The sequence below is a fragment of the Phocoena phocoena genome, chromosome 1 (assembly GCF_963924675.1).
Source record: "Phocoena phocoena chromosome 1, mPhoPho1.1, whole genome shotgun sequence".
Classification (NCBI taxonomy): domain Eukaryota; kingdom Metazoa; phylum Chordata; class Mammalia; order Artiodactyla; family Phocoenidae; genus Phocoena; species Phocoena phocoena.
The window spans coordinates 57,870,371-57,888,885 of NC_089219.1; the positions used below are offsets into that span (position 1 = coordinate 57,870,371).

Sequence of the window (18,515 nt, forward strand, 5' to 3'; positions counted from 1 at the left end):
AGCCAGGAACCAGGAAAAATGAGAACTTCCTCATCCCCCTTTGCTCCAGCAAAAGTCCTAGAGAGAGCCTCTATTGACTCAGCTTGAGTCTTACCCAACCAGAATTACTGTGAGCCAAGAGAAGAGTGAGTACTCAGGCTTGCCCTGGCTCGTTTATCTCTTGGGGCTCCAAGGAGCAGTGTCAGCCCTGCTCAGACTGTATGAAAAGGGTTTAATTCCCAAAAAAGTGCTGGGCATATGAAAAACATGATTTTTAAAGTTACGTGGGTGTTTTGTTTCTCCCATGTACTAAAAACTGAGTAAATGCCGCAGCTTTGTGATAATACTAAATAATTCGAATACTTGGTAAACATCTTACAATGCATGGGACCCCTTTCCTCAAACTAAGAAGTATCTGGCCAAAGGTGTCAGTAGTGCTGAGGTTGAGAACCCTTTACTAGATTAGCTGAGAATTAGATGGGCTACTTAGGAAAAAAAGTTAAGAGAAAGGAACAAGGTATTCTCAAATTTTCATGCTTGCATGACGTAAATTTTAGAGTAAGTAAATGTTGGCTAGGAATTACAAAGCAGTGAATAGCAAAGGACCAGGTGAATTGTTGTTTCTAATGAATATTAGACGAATTATTGATTCTTAAGTTGCTTACTGAAAAATGAACACATGCATTACCCTTAGTTGATAATAGTAATGTTGAAACAGGCAGTTCAATTAATCTACACATAGGAAAAGCTCAGCTAGACAACTTAAAATTCATGTCATTAATCACAGTGTGACCTTTTAAGAATGTGGAAATCTCTATTATAAACCGCATTACTACACCTTGCTGATTATGTTTCAGCATTTTCATTCTCATAATACATTGATTAGGTAGAATTTTTACTTGAGCATTAAAAATGGAATGACACCTTTTTTTTTTAACAGAAACTGGAGGTTTATAAATTTCATTTATTTATTCACGTTTATTCTTACTCACTAGGAATTTCCCAGATTGCAGAAGTTTTTAATTTTGTGATGTAGTTTCTCAGCTTTCTACATTTGTCATCTCCATTCCCACCCCCAACACACATATAATGAACTTTGTTAAATTATTTTGAACTCATTTTTGCTTATCTGACACACTTACTTTGATTACTTAAAATACCATAAAAAGCACTTCCCCAGTTAACAACCTGTGTTGATAGACTAGGTGAGCTCTTGCCTTCTGAGACTCTTTCACTTATTTATAATCATTTGTAAATTATATCTTTCAGTAGTATGAGGTGGATATATTTATGGTTGCTTTTTAAAAGTTCTAATATTTAGGCTTGGTAATTCATTCGAATGAAATAGTTTCAAAAGATGCTGTTACAGTTCAGTGATTGTGATCTTTCAAAATCCAGCATGTTCATGAAACTATACAATTATAATAAAGACTGTTTTTTCCTTCTGTTGCTGTCATATTTATAGAGGTTCATGTCATATTTATAGAGATTATAAATTTAAAAAATAGAGATAAATAAATTAAAAAATCGAGATTATTTTTCCTCCTTATTTTCGTGTGTTTTATCATAATGGTGGAGTTCTTCCTGAATTTATGATCTCTTGGCGTTTAGTCATTCTATAGATATTTAATAAATATCAACTGTGTTGCCTTTTTTATTTAGATCATAGTCAGAAGTCATATTTAGAGTATAAACTTAACTGGAAAGTGATTTGGTCTGTTTCTGGAACCAGTTAAGGCAGTGTGGTTTATTCTCTGAGAATGCTAGTGGTTCTCACCTCATTGTCATTTTTAGTATATGCATTAAATGAAGTATCATATTCTCAGGGTTAGCCTATCTGGCTGCTAGTCACAATTCTAGGGACCTGGCTTGTCATTTGGCGCCATCTGGTGATGTTTGTGTACTCAGTTTAAATAAGCATATCTCTGTATCCTGTGACTTGGGACTTCCAGATTGATTCCAGAAGTATCTCTCAGGTAGTTTGTGCTTGTTTCATAGGCTCAACATGGGGTATCTAACTGGGAGAACACTGGGGACTCAGGGACCCACCCTCCATTGTCTTCTTCCTGAATCAGGGTTTCCTTGTAAGGCATTGTCCATCTCCCACTCCCACTCCAAGAATATAAGAACTCTAGTGTGTTCCCTTTGGCAAAGAAAGGCTGAGTGCACACCAGAAATCAATAGCAGTATATCCAAATTCACTTTATCATGGGAGTTTTATTGTATTTACAGTTTGGAGTTTTTCTACGATTGTACCAACAGGTTAGAAAAGGAATAAGGTTTATTACTAAGGAAAAATGTAAAGTGTATGTGTGTAGTGGCAGGGGAGTGGGTGGGGACAAGGTAATTTATATGAAAACACTTAACATAGTACCTGGTATGTAGGAGATGTACCTTTGTTAGCTGTTAATTCCTTTTCATAACACAAGGAAGTTTGACACTGTCAGCTATACTTTGTCTGTTAAATTCAGAGTCTTTGTCCAGCTGGCTCCTTTCTATTGGCATTTAAGTGATTATGTCTCATGCCTTTAAAAACCAACAAACAAGCAAAACCAAAAACTTTCTTCAGCTATGCTTCCGCTCTAGCTACTGTACTGCTCTATCTCCTCCCTCACCATGGAACTTTTCAGAAGAGTTTTCTACTTTATTTCTTTACCTTCCATTTCCTCTTTATTCCTCTCTAGTATGGCTTTGGCTTCCATCTCTGCACAGAAACAGTTCTTGAAACATTCCCCTCCTAGTTAGTAAATCCAGTGCACCTCTTCAATTTTCATCCTGCTTGTTTAACAGCATTTAACCAATCTATTACTCTCTGAAACATTTTCTTCCCCTTGCTGCTATGATGCCACACTTTTGATATTTCTTCGGTCTTGTGACTGTTCCTTCTTAATTTTGTGTTTTCATCTTCCTGTCATTTAGGATTCCACAAGGCTCTCATCTTAGTTTCTCCTCCATTCTTTCACTTATAAAATTTTGATGAAATTGGGGCCTCAGTCTTATAATGGAAATTCTGATGAAACCTAAATGCTTTTTTTAAAAAAGTAATGACTTGTTTTATGAAAATGATTTATGGTTATCACAATATATTTTCAAGCATCATGGAAAAGTACAAAGATGTAAGAAAAAATTGTCCCAAATCCTACCACTAAGAAATAAGCAGTGTTAACATTTGGTGAGCATTCTTTTAGACATCCCTATTCAAAAATCATAATTATAGCTAACATTCATTGAAACTTATTTAATATGTGTCAGAATTGTTTTAAATTGCTTGAAATCCTTACAGCCATGTATAATAGGATTGTTTTCCCCATTTCACAGATGAGGCAGAAAGAAGGGAAGTAACTTGCTGGGGTCATACAGGTAGGAAGTGTTGGTACTGCTATTCAAACCAAGAGAGCTTGGAATTTGGTTAAGTCAAGCCAAGTCAGACTAGATCTGAAAGGGGCATCAAGTGGTACCTTCTGTTTAGATTGTTTAAATCACTTAAGCTATAAATATTGCCCCAGAATGAAGTCACGCAAGTAGTGGGACCACACTTTACGTCTCAGTTCTCAACATTTTGGCTCTAAGTATGGGTTATTTGTTCAGTGATATGTTTTAACACAAACTCTATCCATTTTTGGCATTATTTTTAACATTATATTTTACTAATTTAGTATATGAAAATGATGATCAGCTCCTGTGGGACCCTGAGTACTTACCGGAAGACAAAGTGATTGTATTTCTTAAGGATGCATCTAGAAGAACAGGTGATGAGAAAGGTGTAGAAGCAATTCCTGAAGGATCTCACATAAAAGACAATGAACAGGTACATGAATAAGAAATAACTTACAATATTCCCAAAATATATTAACCACATACGTTTATAAGTTTAAGTGCTGTCACATTTAGTGCTATTCTATCCACCAAAATTCCTTTACAGATGGTCCCTGACTTAACGAAGGTTCAGCTTAAAATTTTTTGACTCTATGATTGTATGAAAGCAGTATGCGTTCAATGGAAAGCATACTTCGAATTCTGATCTTTGCCCAGGCTAGTGTTGAATATCTCTTGTGATGCTGGGCAGTGTAAGAGAGCCATACCTCCCGGTCAGCCACATGACCATGAGGGTAAACAACTGATACAACCATTCTGTACCCAGACAACCATTCTCTTTTTCAGTACAGTATTCAGTAAATTACATGAGATATTCAACACTTTGTTATAAAATAGGCTTTGTGTTAGGTGATTTTGCCCAGCTGTAAGCTAACGTAAGTGTTCTGAGCACATTTAAGGTAGGCTAGGCTAAGTGATGGTGTTCAGTAGGTTAGGTGTATTAAATGCATTTTCAGCTTACAGTATTTTCAACTTAGGATGTGTTTTTGGGGATCCATTTTACGTAGAGGAAGATCTGTAATGTCATCAACAGGGAGTCTGATGTTTATAATCAGCATAAGATATGTAGTATTGACACACTCGTTGGTATGACTTCAGCTCAAATAAAAATTTTGATATTTTATTTTGCCTGTATATATTTTTTATTAAGCTTTTTGAACTTCCTTTGCATATCCCATAGAATCTGTGGATATCATCAAGTTGGGAATACCTGTCTGGGATAATGTTATTCTGTATATAATAGAACAGTGCCTACCATGAACCTAATAGCAGCATTATATACTTTCTTGCCTTTTTCACCAGTGTTTTTATTTTCTGATTTGTTTTAAATTGTCTTTGAATAGGAACCCCAGAAAACCAAAAAGAAGGGACTTGTGATTATTATAAAATTTCTTTTTATTTATAAATTCCTAGAGTACCATGGCCACCAGTAGAGTATTTGCTTATCCATTATTTTCTACATATTCAGAGGCAGTTAATTATCAGGAATGAATTATGTTTGTTTTTCTTTAGTGTTCTTTATGTTGCATTTACTAGAATTACTTGTCCTCTGGAAAGTATGAAAACACTGGATTCTGGAAAAGCCTTTACTCTGTTAAGAAACTGTAGCCTTGAATTGTTCATAGTCCAGGTTACATACTGAAGCCTTTTATTTTTCTAGGCATTGTATGAATTAGTTAAATGCAATTTTGATACAGAAGAAGCATTAAGAAGATTAAGATTTAATGTAAAAGCAGCTAGAGGTAAGCATAAATATTAATTTTTTTATTTGTTTTCATGATATAGCAGAAATTTAAAATTTAAGCTTTTCAATTTACCTAGGTATATCCTAAATTTAATAATACTAATCTCTGAATTCAGTAAATATTTGCTGGAAAACAACTTGTTATAACTTGTTAAATAACTTGTATATAACACAAGTGTTACACAAGGCATTATGGGGAATGGGGTTAATATTGTCCCTTCCTTTATGGGAAAATAAGGCCATTTAAATAAAAATATATAATGCCTTTCAATTTTAAGGCATTTTTATAAACATTTTCCTATTTGATCTTGGTAATGATCCTGTGAGCTAAGTAAGGTGAAAGATGTTAGCTTCACTTTAAAACTGATGAGAACTGAGGTCTCTTAGTTGAGGCAAGCATAATTCATAAATAATGAAGCCAAAACTAAAATCCAGGTTTTTCACTTTTTTACTCCAAACTGGCTCTCACCCCACTTCACTAAGAGTACTGTTTATATATCATTATGTAACAAATGAAAGATTATTCATTCAACAGAATTGGAGGGCCTACTAAATTGTGGGGACATAACTATAAACAAGGTCCCTGACATCACGGTGCTTAGAGCCTAGGTAGGGAAGCTGAAAAATAGTTACGAGTTCTTCCAAGGAGAATTAGAGGGTGCAATCCAAACTTATTGCAGTGGGACTTAACCTAGTTGGGGAAAGAGTGAGGCTGTTAAAGCTTCTCGAACAAAGGGATATTTTTACTGGCTAGGTGAAAGGAGTTTGAGGTAAGAGGCAGGAAATAACTCTAGACAAAGGGAAGAGCATGCACAAAGTCTCTAAAGTAAGAAAGGACATAACGAATTAAAGGAATTGAAAGGTAGCTTGTTTAGTTGGATCATAAAGAATAAAAGGGAGGGCTTCCCTGGTGGTGCAGTGGTTGAGAGTCCCCCTGCCGATGCAGGGGACACGGGTTCGTGCCCTGATCCGGGAAGATCCCACATGCCGCGGAGCGGCTGGGCCCGTGAGCCATGGCCGCTGAGCCTGTGCGTCCGGAGCCTGTGCTCCGCAATGGGAGAGACCACAACAGTGAGAGGCCCGTGTACCGCAAAAAAAAAAAAAAAAAAAAGAATAAAGGGGAAAGGGGAAAGGCATAAGTTGAGGTTGGAGAGTCAGGGACTAAATCATCCATTATTAAATAAGGAGTTTTTGTCACTATCTTTTTCAGCCATCAGTAATAGAATTCAGGAGTAAAATACTTCCCTCATTGTTACCAGAAAGTTACATTTTTATTTACAACTTTGTTTGTTGTATGCAGCATTTGGGAGAATATTGCTTAACAGTTTCCCCTCCTTCCCCCGCCCCCCGATTTTGTCAGAGGAATTATCTGTTTGGACAGAGGAAGAGTGTAGAAATTTTGAACAAGGGTTGAAGGCCTATGGAAAGGACTTTCATTTGATTCAGGCTAATAAAGTAAGTGATGATATATGTTGTCTCTTTTATTAAAAGAAATTTAGTTAACCTAGATTATATTAAATCTTCTATTATGTTTTCTCATTAGTTAAAGGTTCAATAATGAATATTTTAATACACTGGTATTTAGAAAATTATAATAAGCATGCCTAGACTTCCTGGCATGTATTTGCCAAGTGACTGTTCTCAGTGTATGATATTGGAAGCCTTTAAGAATTAGACGTTTATAAATATGTTCATCAGCTTCTGGATGGGATTTGTGTATACACTGTAATTACTTAAAGCTATTTTCCACAAACTTGTTAACAGATTTTTTTTAGGAGGGTCTTACTTGGAAACTTTAAAGCATTTTTACCATGACATTATTTATAATTAAAATGTTTTTTACATTTGCTTAAGTCCTAAGTGGTCCAAAATCAGATACTTAATATTTAATTTGGTTTTAATTAAGATTTAATTTTCCAGAAGAATATCTCAATAAGTCAGCTTTATTATACATTACATAATTTTATAATTTGACAATTTAGCATAATTTATCATGCCATATGGATAATATCAATCATACAGTGTCAATGTATACCCAAAAAACCTTCATAAGTACTTGCAAATTTATTTTTAGGTTTAATTCTCTTAAACTGAAATCAGGTAGGATTTTTACTACTAACTACACAATTACATAGAATAGAAAAATATGTTCCTAGGGGATATTAGGACAGGCAAAATTAAAATCTCAGAATGTAAATATAGGGCTTCCCTGGTGGTGCAGTGGTTGAGAGTCCCCCTGCCGATGCAGGGGACACGGGTTCGTGCCCCAGTCCGGGAAGATCCCACAAGCCGCGGAGCGGCTGGGCCTGTGAGCCATGGCCGCTGAGCCTGCGCGTCCGGAGCCTGTGCTCCGCAACAGGAGAGGCCACAACAATGAGAGGCCCGCGTACCGCAAAAAAAAAAAAAAAAAAAAAAAGAATGTAAATATAGGAAATTAAGTAATTTCTAGGTTTATAAATATCACATTTTTAGCAAATATAAATGACAAGGAGCTTGGCTTTACATGTTTCCTTAAGGATGGTGTGTAAGATATGTGATGGCTTATCTAGGATGATGCTGAAAGTATCTGGGCTTATGTGGGCTTGCTTCTGAGGCTCTAAATAGTCTGTCATCACATTCTCCTATTTCATACCTCTGGATGTGATCCGATGGTATTCACTTGATTTGTTTCAACACATATTTAACAGTATCTATTTTATGTTCCAAAATAAAAGAGTTGCTTACAAATCCTGTGAGTTCATTCTTCTCAATTTTGTTGTTCTTTAGTTTATTCTTGATTATTTTGTTGAATTTTGGTATTTGACATCAGGCATAATTAATAAGAGAAATTTTGAGTCTTAGCATTGATGTGAAAGGTGTATCCAAATCATCTTAATGTTGTATCTAACATTAAGGTGTTGTATCCAAATCATCTGATAATTTCCAATATAGTGAATACTCTATGAAAGGAGCGCATTATTCTAATGTCTGTTTCATGTAATGGCCATGCATGTTTCTGATTTTAAAAAAACAAATTGTCTCATGGTTGAAAGGGACAGCGTTGTGGGAAAGAGTTTTCTAGCATTCCTGCTTGAATTCAAACACTATTGACCAAACCATGCTGGATTATCTGTGGAGGGACCCTTGGGATGATAAGCTGATGTAACTGGCAGGAGCAGTCCTTTTTTAAGGAATAAGAACTTATTAGATGACTTAAAACTATTAGCCAAAAAAAGTCTTAACATAATATTGAAAATAAGACCTTGATTTCTTCATAAATATTTGGGATGGTAATATTTCAGTGTTACAGAAGTCATCCGACCTATATGTACCTAGTACACTAGTTGTTCCAGTGAACAAAGGGAGGACAATAATTCTTAAGAAGAAGACACTGAAGTCCAGTGAAAACATTAAGGCTTTGTTTTTACACCTGAAATTGAAGTTTGGATCTTAATCGTAGGTTGTATTATGCACACTTACTTAATTGAGGATTTTTCATAATAATGTTAACTTTGCATGCTACAAAATGTGTTTGTAATTTTTGCTTTCAGTAACGTACAGTTGACTTGACAATTGTCTACTAGAAATAAGATTCTAAAAAGGAGGCAAAAAACAGCTTGAGAAGATGACTGGGTTTTTAGTTTTTGTTTTTAAAGCCCTGATAGCTTTGTCTTAAAGCAACACGGGGCAAAAAGAAAAATATACGTCGCATAACAAAATAAGGATGTCATAAAATTGACCTTAGGTGCAGTCAGTCCCACCGGATACCTTCTTCAGAATCAGAAATTTATGAGTTAAAGCATATTGTCTTGCATCCCAAGCACTCATTCAGATACCTTTTTAACTCGTATTTTATATGCATCAACCCTACCAGCTCTCTAAGCAAAGTAGCAGAACAGGGAATTTTGTCAACATCAGTTGCCAATCTCATATGTTTAACATTAGTAAAGGGAGCCATTCAGTTGCCCAAATAGGTATAGCACAGTAAGCCACTGGAGTAATTTAGTAAACAAAGTATTAGCATTACTATAATAGCTTTTAACTCACTGGGGAATACTTTCAGCCTTTCTAGAAAGTAAGTAACTGAGACTGGATCAGTGTTGGGATTAGTAAGAGAATCCTTTAAATGGGAATTTAAAGACAGTCTCCCTAGGCGTTCTGTGAGTAAAAGTATTTGCAAATTGTTTATAACATTATTTTAATTCAAATGCCACTTCCAGACATTTTCAATAAAGGGGTATTTATTTTATAGTAAATGAACATATGATAGTCTCTTTAAAAGCATAATGCTATTGACATATATACACTACCAAATGTAAAATACATAGCTCGTGGGAAGCAGCTGCATAGCACTGGGAGATCAGCTTGGTGCTTTGTGACCGCCTAGAGGGGTGGGATAGGGAGGGTGGGAGGGAGACACAAGAGGGAGGGGATACGGGGATATATGTATACATACAGCTGATTCACTTTGTTATACAGGAGAAACACAGCATTGTAAAGCAACTATTATTCCAATAAAGATGTTAAAAAAAATTAAAAGGTTAAAAGCATAATGCTAAATATCTGAAGACCTGTTGCCAATGTATTATTTTTCGTAATGGGAGTTCAGAAAGAGTAATTTTTAACACGGCTGCTACAGTGTTGTATTTTATAAGTGGTATTATGTATTACTTAAAGACCAGCTAAATTTGTTTTCAAACTTCAGGTATTTTTCATGAGATAACTCCTTTAAGGAGGAGATACTTGTTAAAAACAAGTATTTGTTTCTTATAGGTTCGAACAAGGTCAGTTGGTGAATGTGTAGCATTCTATTATATGTGGAAAAAATCTGAACGTTACGATTTCTTTGCTCAGCAAACGCGATTTGGAAAAAAGAAATATAATCTTCATCCTGGTGTCACGTGAGTATTTTTTCTTTTGAGTCATATTTTTGCTAAGCTTTTCTAAATTTTTCTTGAGAAAATTGTAATTTTTAGAATCCTCTTTCTCTTGATAGGATAAAAGTTTACACTAGTTTCAATTTATCCATTTATTGACATCTTCATAGGGCATTTAGACTTTTCAGTGTATTATAAATACATTGTAAACTACAGTTCATCTTATTTGAGACAGCAGATTTATCAAAGCGAATGTTAAGAGTGTATGTTTTCAGTAGTATTCCTGAGAGGAAATGGATCAGAACAGCTGTGGAGGCATGTTTTTGTTAAATTTTATTCCATTCAGTATAAGCGCATACAGTTTTGATCTAATAACACTGAGAGAGAGCAGTAAGAATAGGAGAGACTATCTTTTCTAAAACTTATAGGGCCATATGCCTAATAGAGGCCCTTTAAAGAGGAAGGGAAATTAATATTTTTCCTTTCCCAATCTATTTTTGATTCTGGGAACCAAAATCAGATTTGGATATAGATGATATCAAAGGGAAAAGACGTAGGGATATAATAAGTCAGGTAAAATTGCATTTTCTTTTATTACAAATTTTTTTATAGAGGTGCACATGTGCATGATGACTTCCCTTTCCCTAAATATTCTGAAACCTTTTCCTTTAACAAGTAATATTTAATAAGTAATGTACCTTTAGCTAACTCCCAGTGATAGAGGGAGTATAGTTTATTATATCCTCTTTTTAAGCAAAATGCCTATATGTCTAATCCATTCCCCATGCACCAAATTCTCTTAGCTTCATTCAGTCTAGCTGTGGAATGAAACACTGTTCCCACTCCCACTAGCAATTTGTTACTTAAGTATATAGTACATAGAGTATTGAACCCTTCATTTCACGTGAGTTGCTCTAAAATGCTGATGAATTTGTTGTGGTGGAATTGACTTTACCATATACAAATTAACTTTGCCAATACCTTGAGTATTCCCTAATGTTTATGGAATAAAAATAATGCAAAGTTGTGACTTCATTTGGTCACCATGCACCACTGAAGTTCTTAAGCCTGGCCAAATAACTGCCTTTGGAAGATGTGCTTATATGCATATTTGCTTGTGCTTTTCAAACTCCTAGGCTGCACTATTTCTTGGTCATGTTCATTTACAGGTGTCTCTGCTGGTCACTTCCTTGGAGGATCAAACACTCTAAAATCCAAAGCAGAATTACCTAAAAGGGAATAAATGGGTATGATTGCTCCTGGAAGTCATGAGACATTGGACTCTGTGCCTCATTCTCCCTTGTTCAAATCTCATAATGAGTAGAATTTTATATATAACAGTATTCCAAATTTTATATAATTGCTTACTGTTATCAATTTAGAGTTAAATTTGTATTTATTGGTAGTGTTGAGGCACAGTGATGTAGAACTAGATACAGCTATCTAGTCTTCAGAGTATATCTTAAAATAGTCAGTTTTCAAGCTATTCTATAGGGAAAAGCAATAGTAACATCTTTCATTTTTTTCACCCATTTCAGAAATAATGTTCACACATGAACTACAGGCAATCTGTCGTCATCAGCAGTAAGAACATAAGAATTGCCATGCTGGGTCAGACCCATGGTTCATCCAGTTTTCTCTTTCAGAAAGCATCACCAAGGGAAGTGTTGTGGGCTGGCTTAGTTGGTCCTCTGTGATGTCAAGCTCAACAGGTTAGGTAGGGATGTGCTGCCAAACATTTTAGTTTTTCTGATAATCTCTCCGTAGCTTCTGAAAACTTTCTGAAGATATTTATATTTGTAACCTTGATTCTCCTTAAGGTTTAAGTATTCTGTAGGTGGAGTAGTCTCAGTTAAAAGTAATCCCGTATCTTCTCTTTTCTCAGGCTTTAAGAGTTAACAAGCATGTTCCCTGGTGTTATGGTAGGAAGTGAAGAAGTGCTTTTCCCCCTAGACAAGAATACTGTGTTTTTGTAGGCTTCAGTTATATCCCCTCCGGGGTCTTTTATAAAGTTTTTTGTTTTTTTAACTGAAAACTATAATTCTTTTACTCCTGCTTCTCCCTTTTAACTGTGTTAAATCTCCTGTAAGAAGCCATGACCAGACTGTATATTCCAGATGGGGAGAAATTGTGGTTTTCTGTAGGCATGAAGATATTTTTCTAGTTTGCTTCCAGGACCTTCTCTATTAATAGTTGCACTTTAAGTGACCGCACAAAACATTAAGTTAATGCCTTTAGACAAAAATTGGACTGAATTTTAAAATTTTCCTCCTTAGTCAGAATCAATAGTTAAGAGCAGATTATCCTGAAAGTTATTTGCTCATTTTTCTGTTACATTGTTACCTTCCATTTGTTCACCAGAATGAAGCACATTGCCACTTTTCTGCCTATAAATGGCCTTTGAAAGATCCTACTGTGGGTTCTGTCTGTTCACTACCTACCTGGAAGAATTGGTAGCCATATACAAATTGAAGATTTTGCTGTAACAGCCTTGCAAATAATTTTTTTCAAAGTAAAAATTAACTCAGCATAACTCGAACTATTTGAATGCTACTCCAGCCTTCTGTACGGTCTACCTGACTCTTCCTTTCTTAAGCATTCTGGATGCCATTAACCTTTAAGAAATAATAGTAATAAGTCTTTCACAATATCATTGTTATATTCAGAAATTTAAAATAATTTTGATATCTAGTCAGTTCTAGCTTCCTTTGCGTGGCTTTTAACATCCTCCATTACCCATTCCCACTATGCCAAATTTATTTCCAACAATTCCTCATGCATCATCTGTTTCTGTTAGCTTTAGCTTCTGAAGTCCCTTTGGCATTGCATTCATCATGCTCATTCTGTTTCTGTGTGATTGTTCTGTAATGGTGAATGACATAAAGCCAAAGAGATCTTAAAAGACCATTCTCTCCATTTATAGATGAGGAAAATAAGGCCTAGAATGTTAAATTGATTAGTTCGTGGTCATATATGTTTCTTTGATATGTGTTAGTTTGTACTCTTAACCTGTTGGAAGCTTCTTGAGGTCAGATTCTACATCCCTATATTATAAACTACACATTTATAATGTATGTCCCTGTATATAAATGACAACGTGATCACGTAGTTTGAGATTAAAACTATAGTTACTAATCTGTTCTAGACTGTTACCACAGACTTTCAGTAAAGTCCCAAAAGCCCTTCCATGGTTTCCTTCTTGTCCACATTCTTACTTAAGCCGCTCACAAAATTCTAAAAGATAAGATTTGCCTTTCTATTTGTTATACATATTGAGGGAATTTAAAAATAAATAAGGTATTTTGGTTTTTATTGCACTTCTCTGCACCGTGCACAACTTAGGCACTGGTGGTGCAGTGATAAAGCAGACTAAACTCCCTGCTTTCAGGGAACTATTCCAGCACAGGTGATGGCAGACTTTTTCTGTAAAGAGCTAGAGAGTAAATGTTTTAGGCTTTTGCAGGCGTTAAGTTCTCTTGCAACTACTTAGCTCTGCTATTGTTGTGAAAAGCAGCCATAGACACTGTGTAAGTGAATGGATGTGGCTGTGTTCCAGTAAAATACTGTCCACAAAAATAGGTGGCCAGCCCACAGGCCATAGTTTGCTGACCTTTATCCTAGTGACTTAATAGCACTTCATAGTTCATAAAACACTTCGCTACACATATCTTATACAACAGCCCTGTGTGGTAGATAGGTCATGTATGGTTACATGCATTTTATAGGTAAAGACACTAGACCTGAGAGAGAAAAGTATTTTGTTCAGATCGTCTAACCTCAACCCAATGTCACTTACCACAAATGTCTTCCCATGCCATACAGTTAGGAATGACTTAGGGAAGGAAGTAAGTTCACCTCTAATAATATATGGGCAGATACAGCTAGCAGATAAGCCCAGGAACTTAGTGAGCTTATTATAGCTTAGCTCTAGCAGAAAGGTAATATAGAAGGTAACAGGAAGGTAATTCACTATTAGGTCCTAATTTGTCTTTCAGGTATTGCCGTAGCCATCCAATAGTCTTTATGAGCTTTACAGTTCCAACCTGTGTCTGTTCAGAAATTCTTCTGTACTCCTCCTGATTGACATCATCCCAGTCTCTTCATTTACAGATTTTCTGATTTTAGTTGGGCCCCTCTGATCACTTGCCTACAGTTTTTAAAGTTTTAAAACTTCCTATAGGTCTCTAAAATTTGCTAGTGTAGAGGACTTACATATTTTTCCTACAAACATGTAACCAAAAGGAGCGTTTCCATTTAAATGTTCAGATATTGGTGTCATAGATGAGGCACTGGAATAAATGTAAGTGAAAATTAGGATATATTTGCTAATAAAGCCTTCTAAATTTAACTTCAGTCAACTTTAATTTTCAGCTGTTTTTAATATAAGAAAATAATTGTCTTATTATTTTACTCAATTTTAAGGGATTACATGGATCGTCTTCTAGATGAAAGTGAAAGTGCTGCTTCTAGTCGAGCACCATCCCCTCCCCCAACTGCCTCAAACAGTAGTAACAGCCAGTCTGAGAAAGAAGATGGCACTATAAGCAATAGTAATCAAAATGGTAAGCAACCAAAGAACACTTAGATTTCTTCATAGTGACGGGCACTTTTCTTTCAGTAGCTTGGAAAATTCAGTTTTGGTGTCTCTTAAACTTCCAAAGCAGAACTGAAGTCATAATTGTAAATACCAGATGAAACATAGTATCAGCATACATATATACTAGCACGCAGAATATGTACAAGTCAGTTGGAAAGAATTCCCATTGGATATCACTAAAAAGCACATATAATAAAGTATACTATCAACAGTGACCATTTCTTTTAAGAAATTAAGAAAATAGCATCTGTTTTCTTATCAGGTTGGAATGTCTAGCTATAAGTATTCTTGTTAAGTCTTAGACCGAAACTCCAGCCATTTCACATCAGAAATACACAGATATTTATGAAATACTTTCAGAGCTTATAACACTTTATTAGGGAACTGATTTAAGCATATAAATGAAAAGAAGCAGATAACAAGGGCACTTTTTAAAATATTTTCCTCCTTGATAACATAATAACCTTGAAGGACGAGTAAAGATAAAGCGGGTGTCAGCCTGTGCATTAATATTGTACAGAAACATTCATTTTTATGTCCATGAAAAAGAGAAGCAAAAAGCATACTAATATGTTTGAGATTCAGATAGTGTTCTTGTTTAAAATATACAGTGGACCAAGGATCACTGAGCTGATCAGTAAGACCTAGTCAGAGAATTATCTTGATTTCTACTTTAATTAAAATAGTCTTAAGTAAGACCATTGCTAAGCAGAAAGTAATAAATCCTCCAGTCCTTTTTAGGAGGAAACTGGTGAATTAGAGACAAGCTCTGCCCACCTGCATTCTGATGTAACAGCTTTAGGGGAGGGCCAGTGGAGAGCTAACCTCCCCCTGACAGAAACTAGAAGAGGAATACTGTGAAGAATTTGAACTTTGTTCTGATCTTTGCTCTCACACTGGCATTTAATATTACTGTGGTGAATATACTTTCTTCATTTAATGACCCCTCTCTATTCCCTCACTACTTCCCCTCTAAGAACAAGCCAAACAAATATTAGGGCCCAGCCGTTTCCTGATTCAAGAAGGTTCATTGACATGATTTCTAATGCCAGTCACATCCATCCTGAAGTTGAATAAGAAGCTGAGACTGACTTTGGGACTAGGGGTGGAAACTCGGGGAGGCAGACGATTGGTAGTACAGTCAGCCCTCTGTATCGATGGGCTCCGCATCTGCAGATTCAACCAACTGCATAGCAAAAATATTTGAAGAAAGAAAAAATTCCAGAAAATTCCACAAAGCGAAACTTGAATTTGCTCTGTGCTGACAGCTATTTACACTTTATTAGGTATTATAAGAAATCTAGAGATGATTGAAAGTGCATGGGTAATATGAATTTTTCATGCTGTTTTATTTATATAAGGGACGAGCATCTATGGGTTTTGGTATCCGAGGGGGTCCTGGAACCAATCCCCTACAGATGCCAGGGACTACTGTATTTCTGTCTTTTCTTATTTGCTGATAACACCAAATAAATTGTTTCCCTTTCTTTTCCTTCTTTGTTTTTTAACCATTTGATGATAACATGCAGTTAGCCAAGGAAGAGTGTTCATAAGTTACTTACAAATTACTCAGCCCAGAAGCCATTCACATCAGGTACAATTAAGATTTCCAGGTTTTTCAAGGAAAGGAAGGAACTTTGCAACCCAACTGTCTTTTTTTGTAAGGGGCTTTAATTCATGTCTTGAAATCTACTAGTGCTTTTTGACCTAATGAGAGTGTCACCAAGCTTCTTGTGCTTACTATGACAAAATCACTCCTTCACTGTCATATGGCGCATAATCCCATAAGCGTACATGACTTGAGTGCACCTTTGAGCTGGGGAAATAGTATATTTTATTTGACCAAAATGTGTATTTGAGGCTCTCGTTCTTTATAGTGAATATTTTTCAGAAAATTAAATTTAAATTATCTCCAGTGGCACATTCTATATTTTACATTAAGTATTTGCAAAATTTCTCCATTTTGCAGTCAACTCTAACCTTTTGTCACTTCATTAGAGTAATTATACTTTCTTTTCTCAATCTGTTATGAAGGAATTTGTGTTTACTTTTAGCATTTTCAAGTGTACGTTGGACAGTGCAAGAATTAATTTAACATTACGACAGATTATTTAAATCCGTTTAGATAAATATAGCATATGATCTTTACCCTTAAAGCATAATACCTGTAGATTTACATTAAGAATGAAAACGTCATGTCATCCTGCTTTTTATATACGGCACTAGAAAACTCAAACTTCTAAAGAAAAAATATAATTTTTTCATGGTTTTAGAAAGTTTTGGCCTTTTTGCTAAATCTGAATAATTTATGCATATCTTTGCTTTAACTCACCTTATTTAGACTGCTGGATCCATTGCTTATTTCTTGCCACGTATAATACCAGCATGCTATTAATATATGCCAAATTCTGTTCTTAATTCTTTACATTTATTAACTTATTTAATCTTCACAGCAATCCTATAAATTTGTTATTATCTTCATTGTATATGTGATGAAACTGAGGTACAAGAGAGTGTAAATAACATGCCTAAGGTCACACAGCTACTAAAGTAAATAAAGCCAGAATTCAAACCATTATGTATACACAGATTTGATACCTCACTTGCTCGATAAAAAGTTATTTTACAGCTGTTTATAGCTGTGTTATAATAGTTTACAAATTTAGCTTTTTAATATTAGCAGTTTCATTCATGTTTCTTTCAACTTAGGGGTGTCATCTAACGGACCAGGTGAAACATTAAACAAAGAAGAAGTGAAAGTTGAAGGGTTACATGTTAATGGACCAACAGGTGGAAGTAAGAAACCACTTCACACAGATATGGATACTAATGGTTATGAAACAGATAACCTTACCACTGACCCAAAAATTGCCCATACGGCTGCAAGAAATGAAAGTGATTTTGATGAAAAAAGTGAGAGACCTGCCAAAAGGCGAAGGGTGAACAGCAATGGAAAAGAAAGTCCGGGTTCTTCTGAATTTTTCCAAGATGCAGTCTCACATGGAAAATTTGAAGAACTTGAAAACACAGATGACTAAATTTTAGACTTATTTTACTTTCTTTGGAGTAAATTCTGGTGTGACTAAAGTTTTCAGGGTTGATGGGTGACCTTAAAAAGTTGACTTCCTTGAAGCAGTTGGTTAAAATTTTGAATTGTCCTAACTTTAGTAAATAAGATTTCATAATTCTGCCTTTTGCAGACTTTTTACTTTAAAATTGTGAAGGCCCTTTTAAGGATATATAACAAATAGTTTAGTAAATTTGAAAGATATATCTGTACCTTCTCATTTGATGTATTAATCCTAAAATTTCACTACAAGGTACTTTTTGCTTAGTTTGATGGCAGAGAAGGAAAAAACAAGTTCAAATTTCTGATTAACACCAATTTTTCTGAGTTTCTTGAAATGTCTTTTATGACATTTTTCTTCTCCATACAAATTGAGTTATCATTATTAAGGAAACCCTTATGAATCCTGAAAGTTATGCTAGCATGATTTTTTTATATATAGAAGTTTAAAAATAAACCAAGTCAGGTTTGTATATGTAAAATTGTTGACATCAATGATGTCTTTCCATATTCTTATCTGGGCTTAAGAAATACATTCTGTATTTTTCCAGATTCTTTGTAGCCTTTGGAAGATTTTTACAGTACATATGTCTTGACTGAGCTGTCCTTTCTTAATACAAAAGCTTGTATAATTTTCTTAACTTGTACAGTTGGTAAACTTTTATGAGAGGAATTGATATTCTGAGTCTGTCAGCTTTCATTTTATTTTGCTAAGGTTTTTCTAATGAATTTTTAAGTGTTTGTGTAGTAACTAAGTCATGTTTCTTATATCCAGGTGGTAAAAGCATTCATAAAGGATTGTGAACATTTGTTTTTTTCAAGTTTCTACTTAAGGACAAATAGTTTGAGAACTCTGAAATTAAGCATGATACTTAGATCACATAGTTTGTTTTGCAT

The 18,515-nt window shown here is 35.0% G+C and overlaps 1 protein-coding gene across 4 annotated transcripts in view; it reads left to right on the plus strand.

The window, feature by feature from the left end:
- MIER1 (MIER1 transcriptional regulator) overlaps positions 1-17,589 on the plus strand; it is a 53,089-nt gene extending 35,500 nt beyond the window's left edge. For all 4 annotated transcript variants that reach the window (XM_065874642.1, XM_065874649.1, XM_065874658.1 and 1 more), the window contains 6 exons: positions 3,636-3,787; positions 5,015-5,096; positions 6,459-6,553; positions 9,851-9,978; positions 14,377-14,516; positions 17,261-17,589. In XM_065874642.1, coding sequence (XP_065730714.1) covers positions 3,636-3,787; positions 5,015-5,096; positions 6,459-6,553; positions 9,851-9,978; positions 14,377-14,516; positions 17,261-17,589 — 926 coding nt within the window. The remainder of the gene's footprint in view (positions 1-3,635; positions 3,788-5,014; positions 5,097-6,458; positions 6,554-9,850; positions 9,979-14,376; positions 14,517-17,260) is intronic.
- Positions 17,590-18,515: the final 926 nt, after the last annotated feature.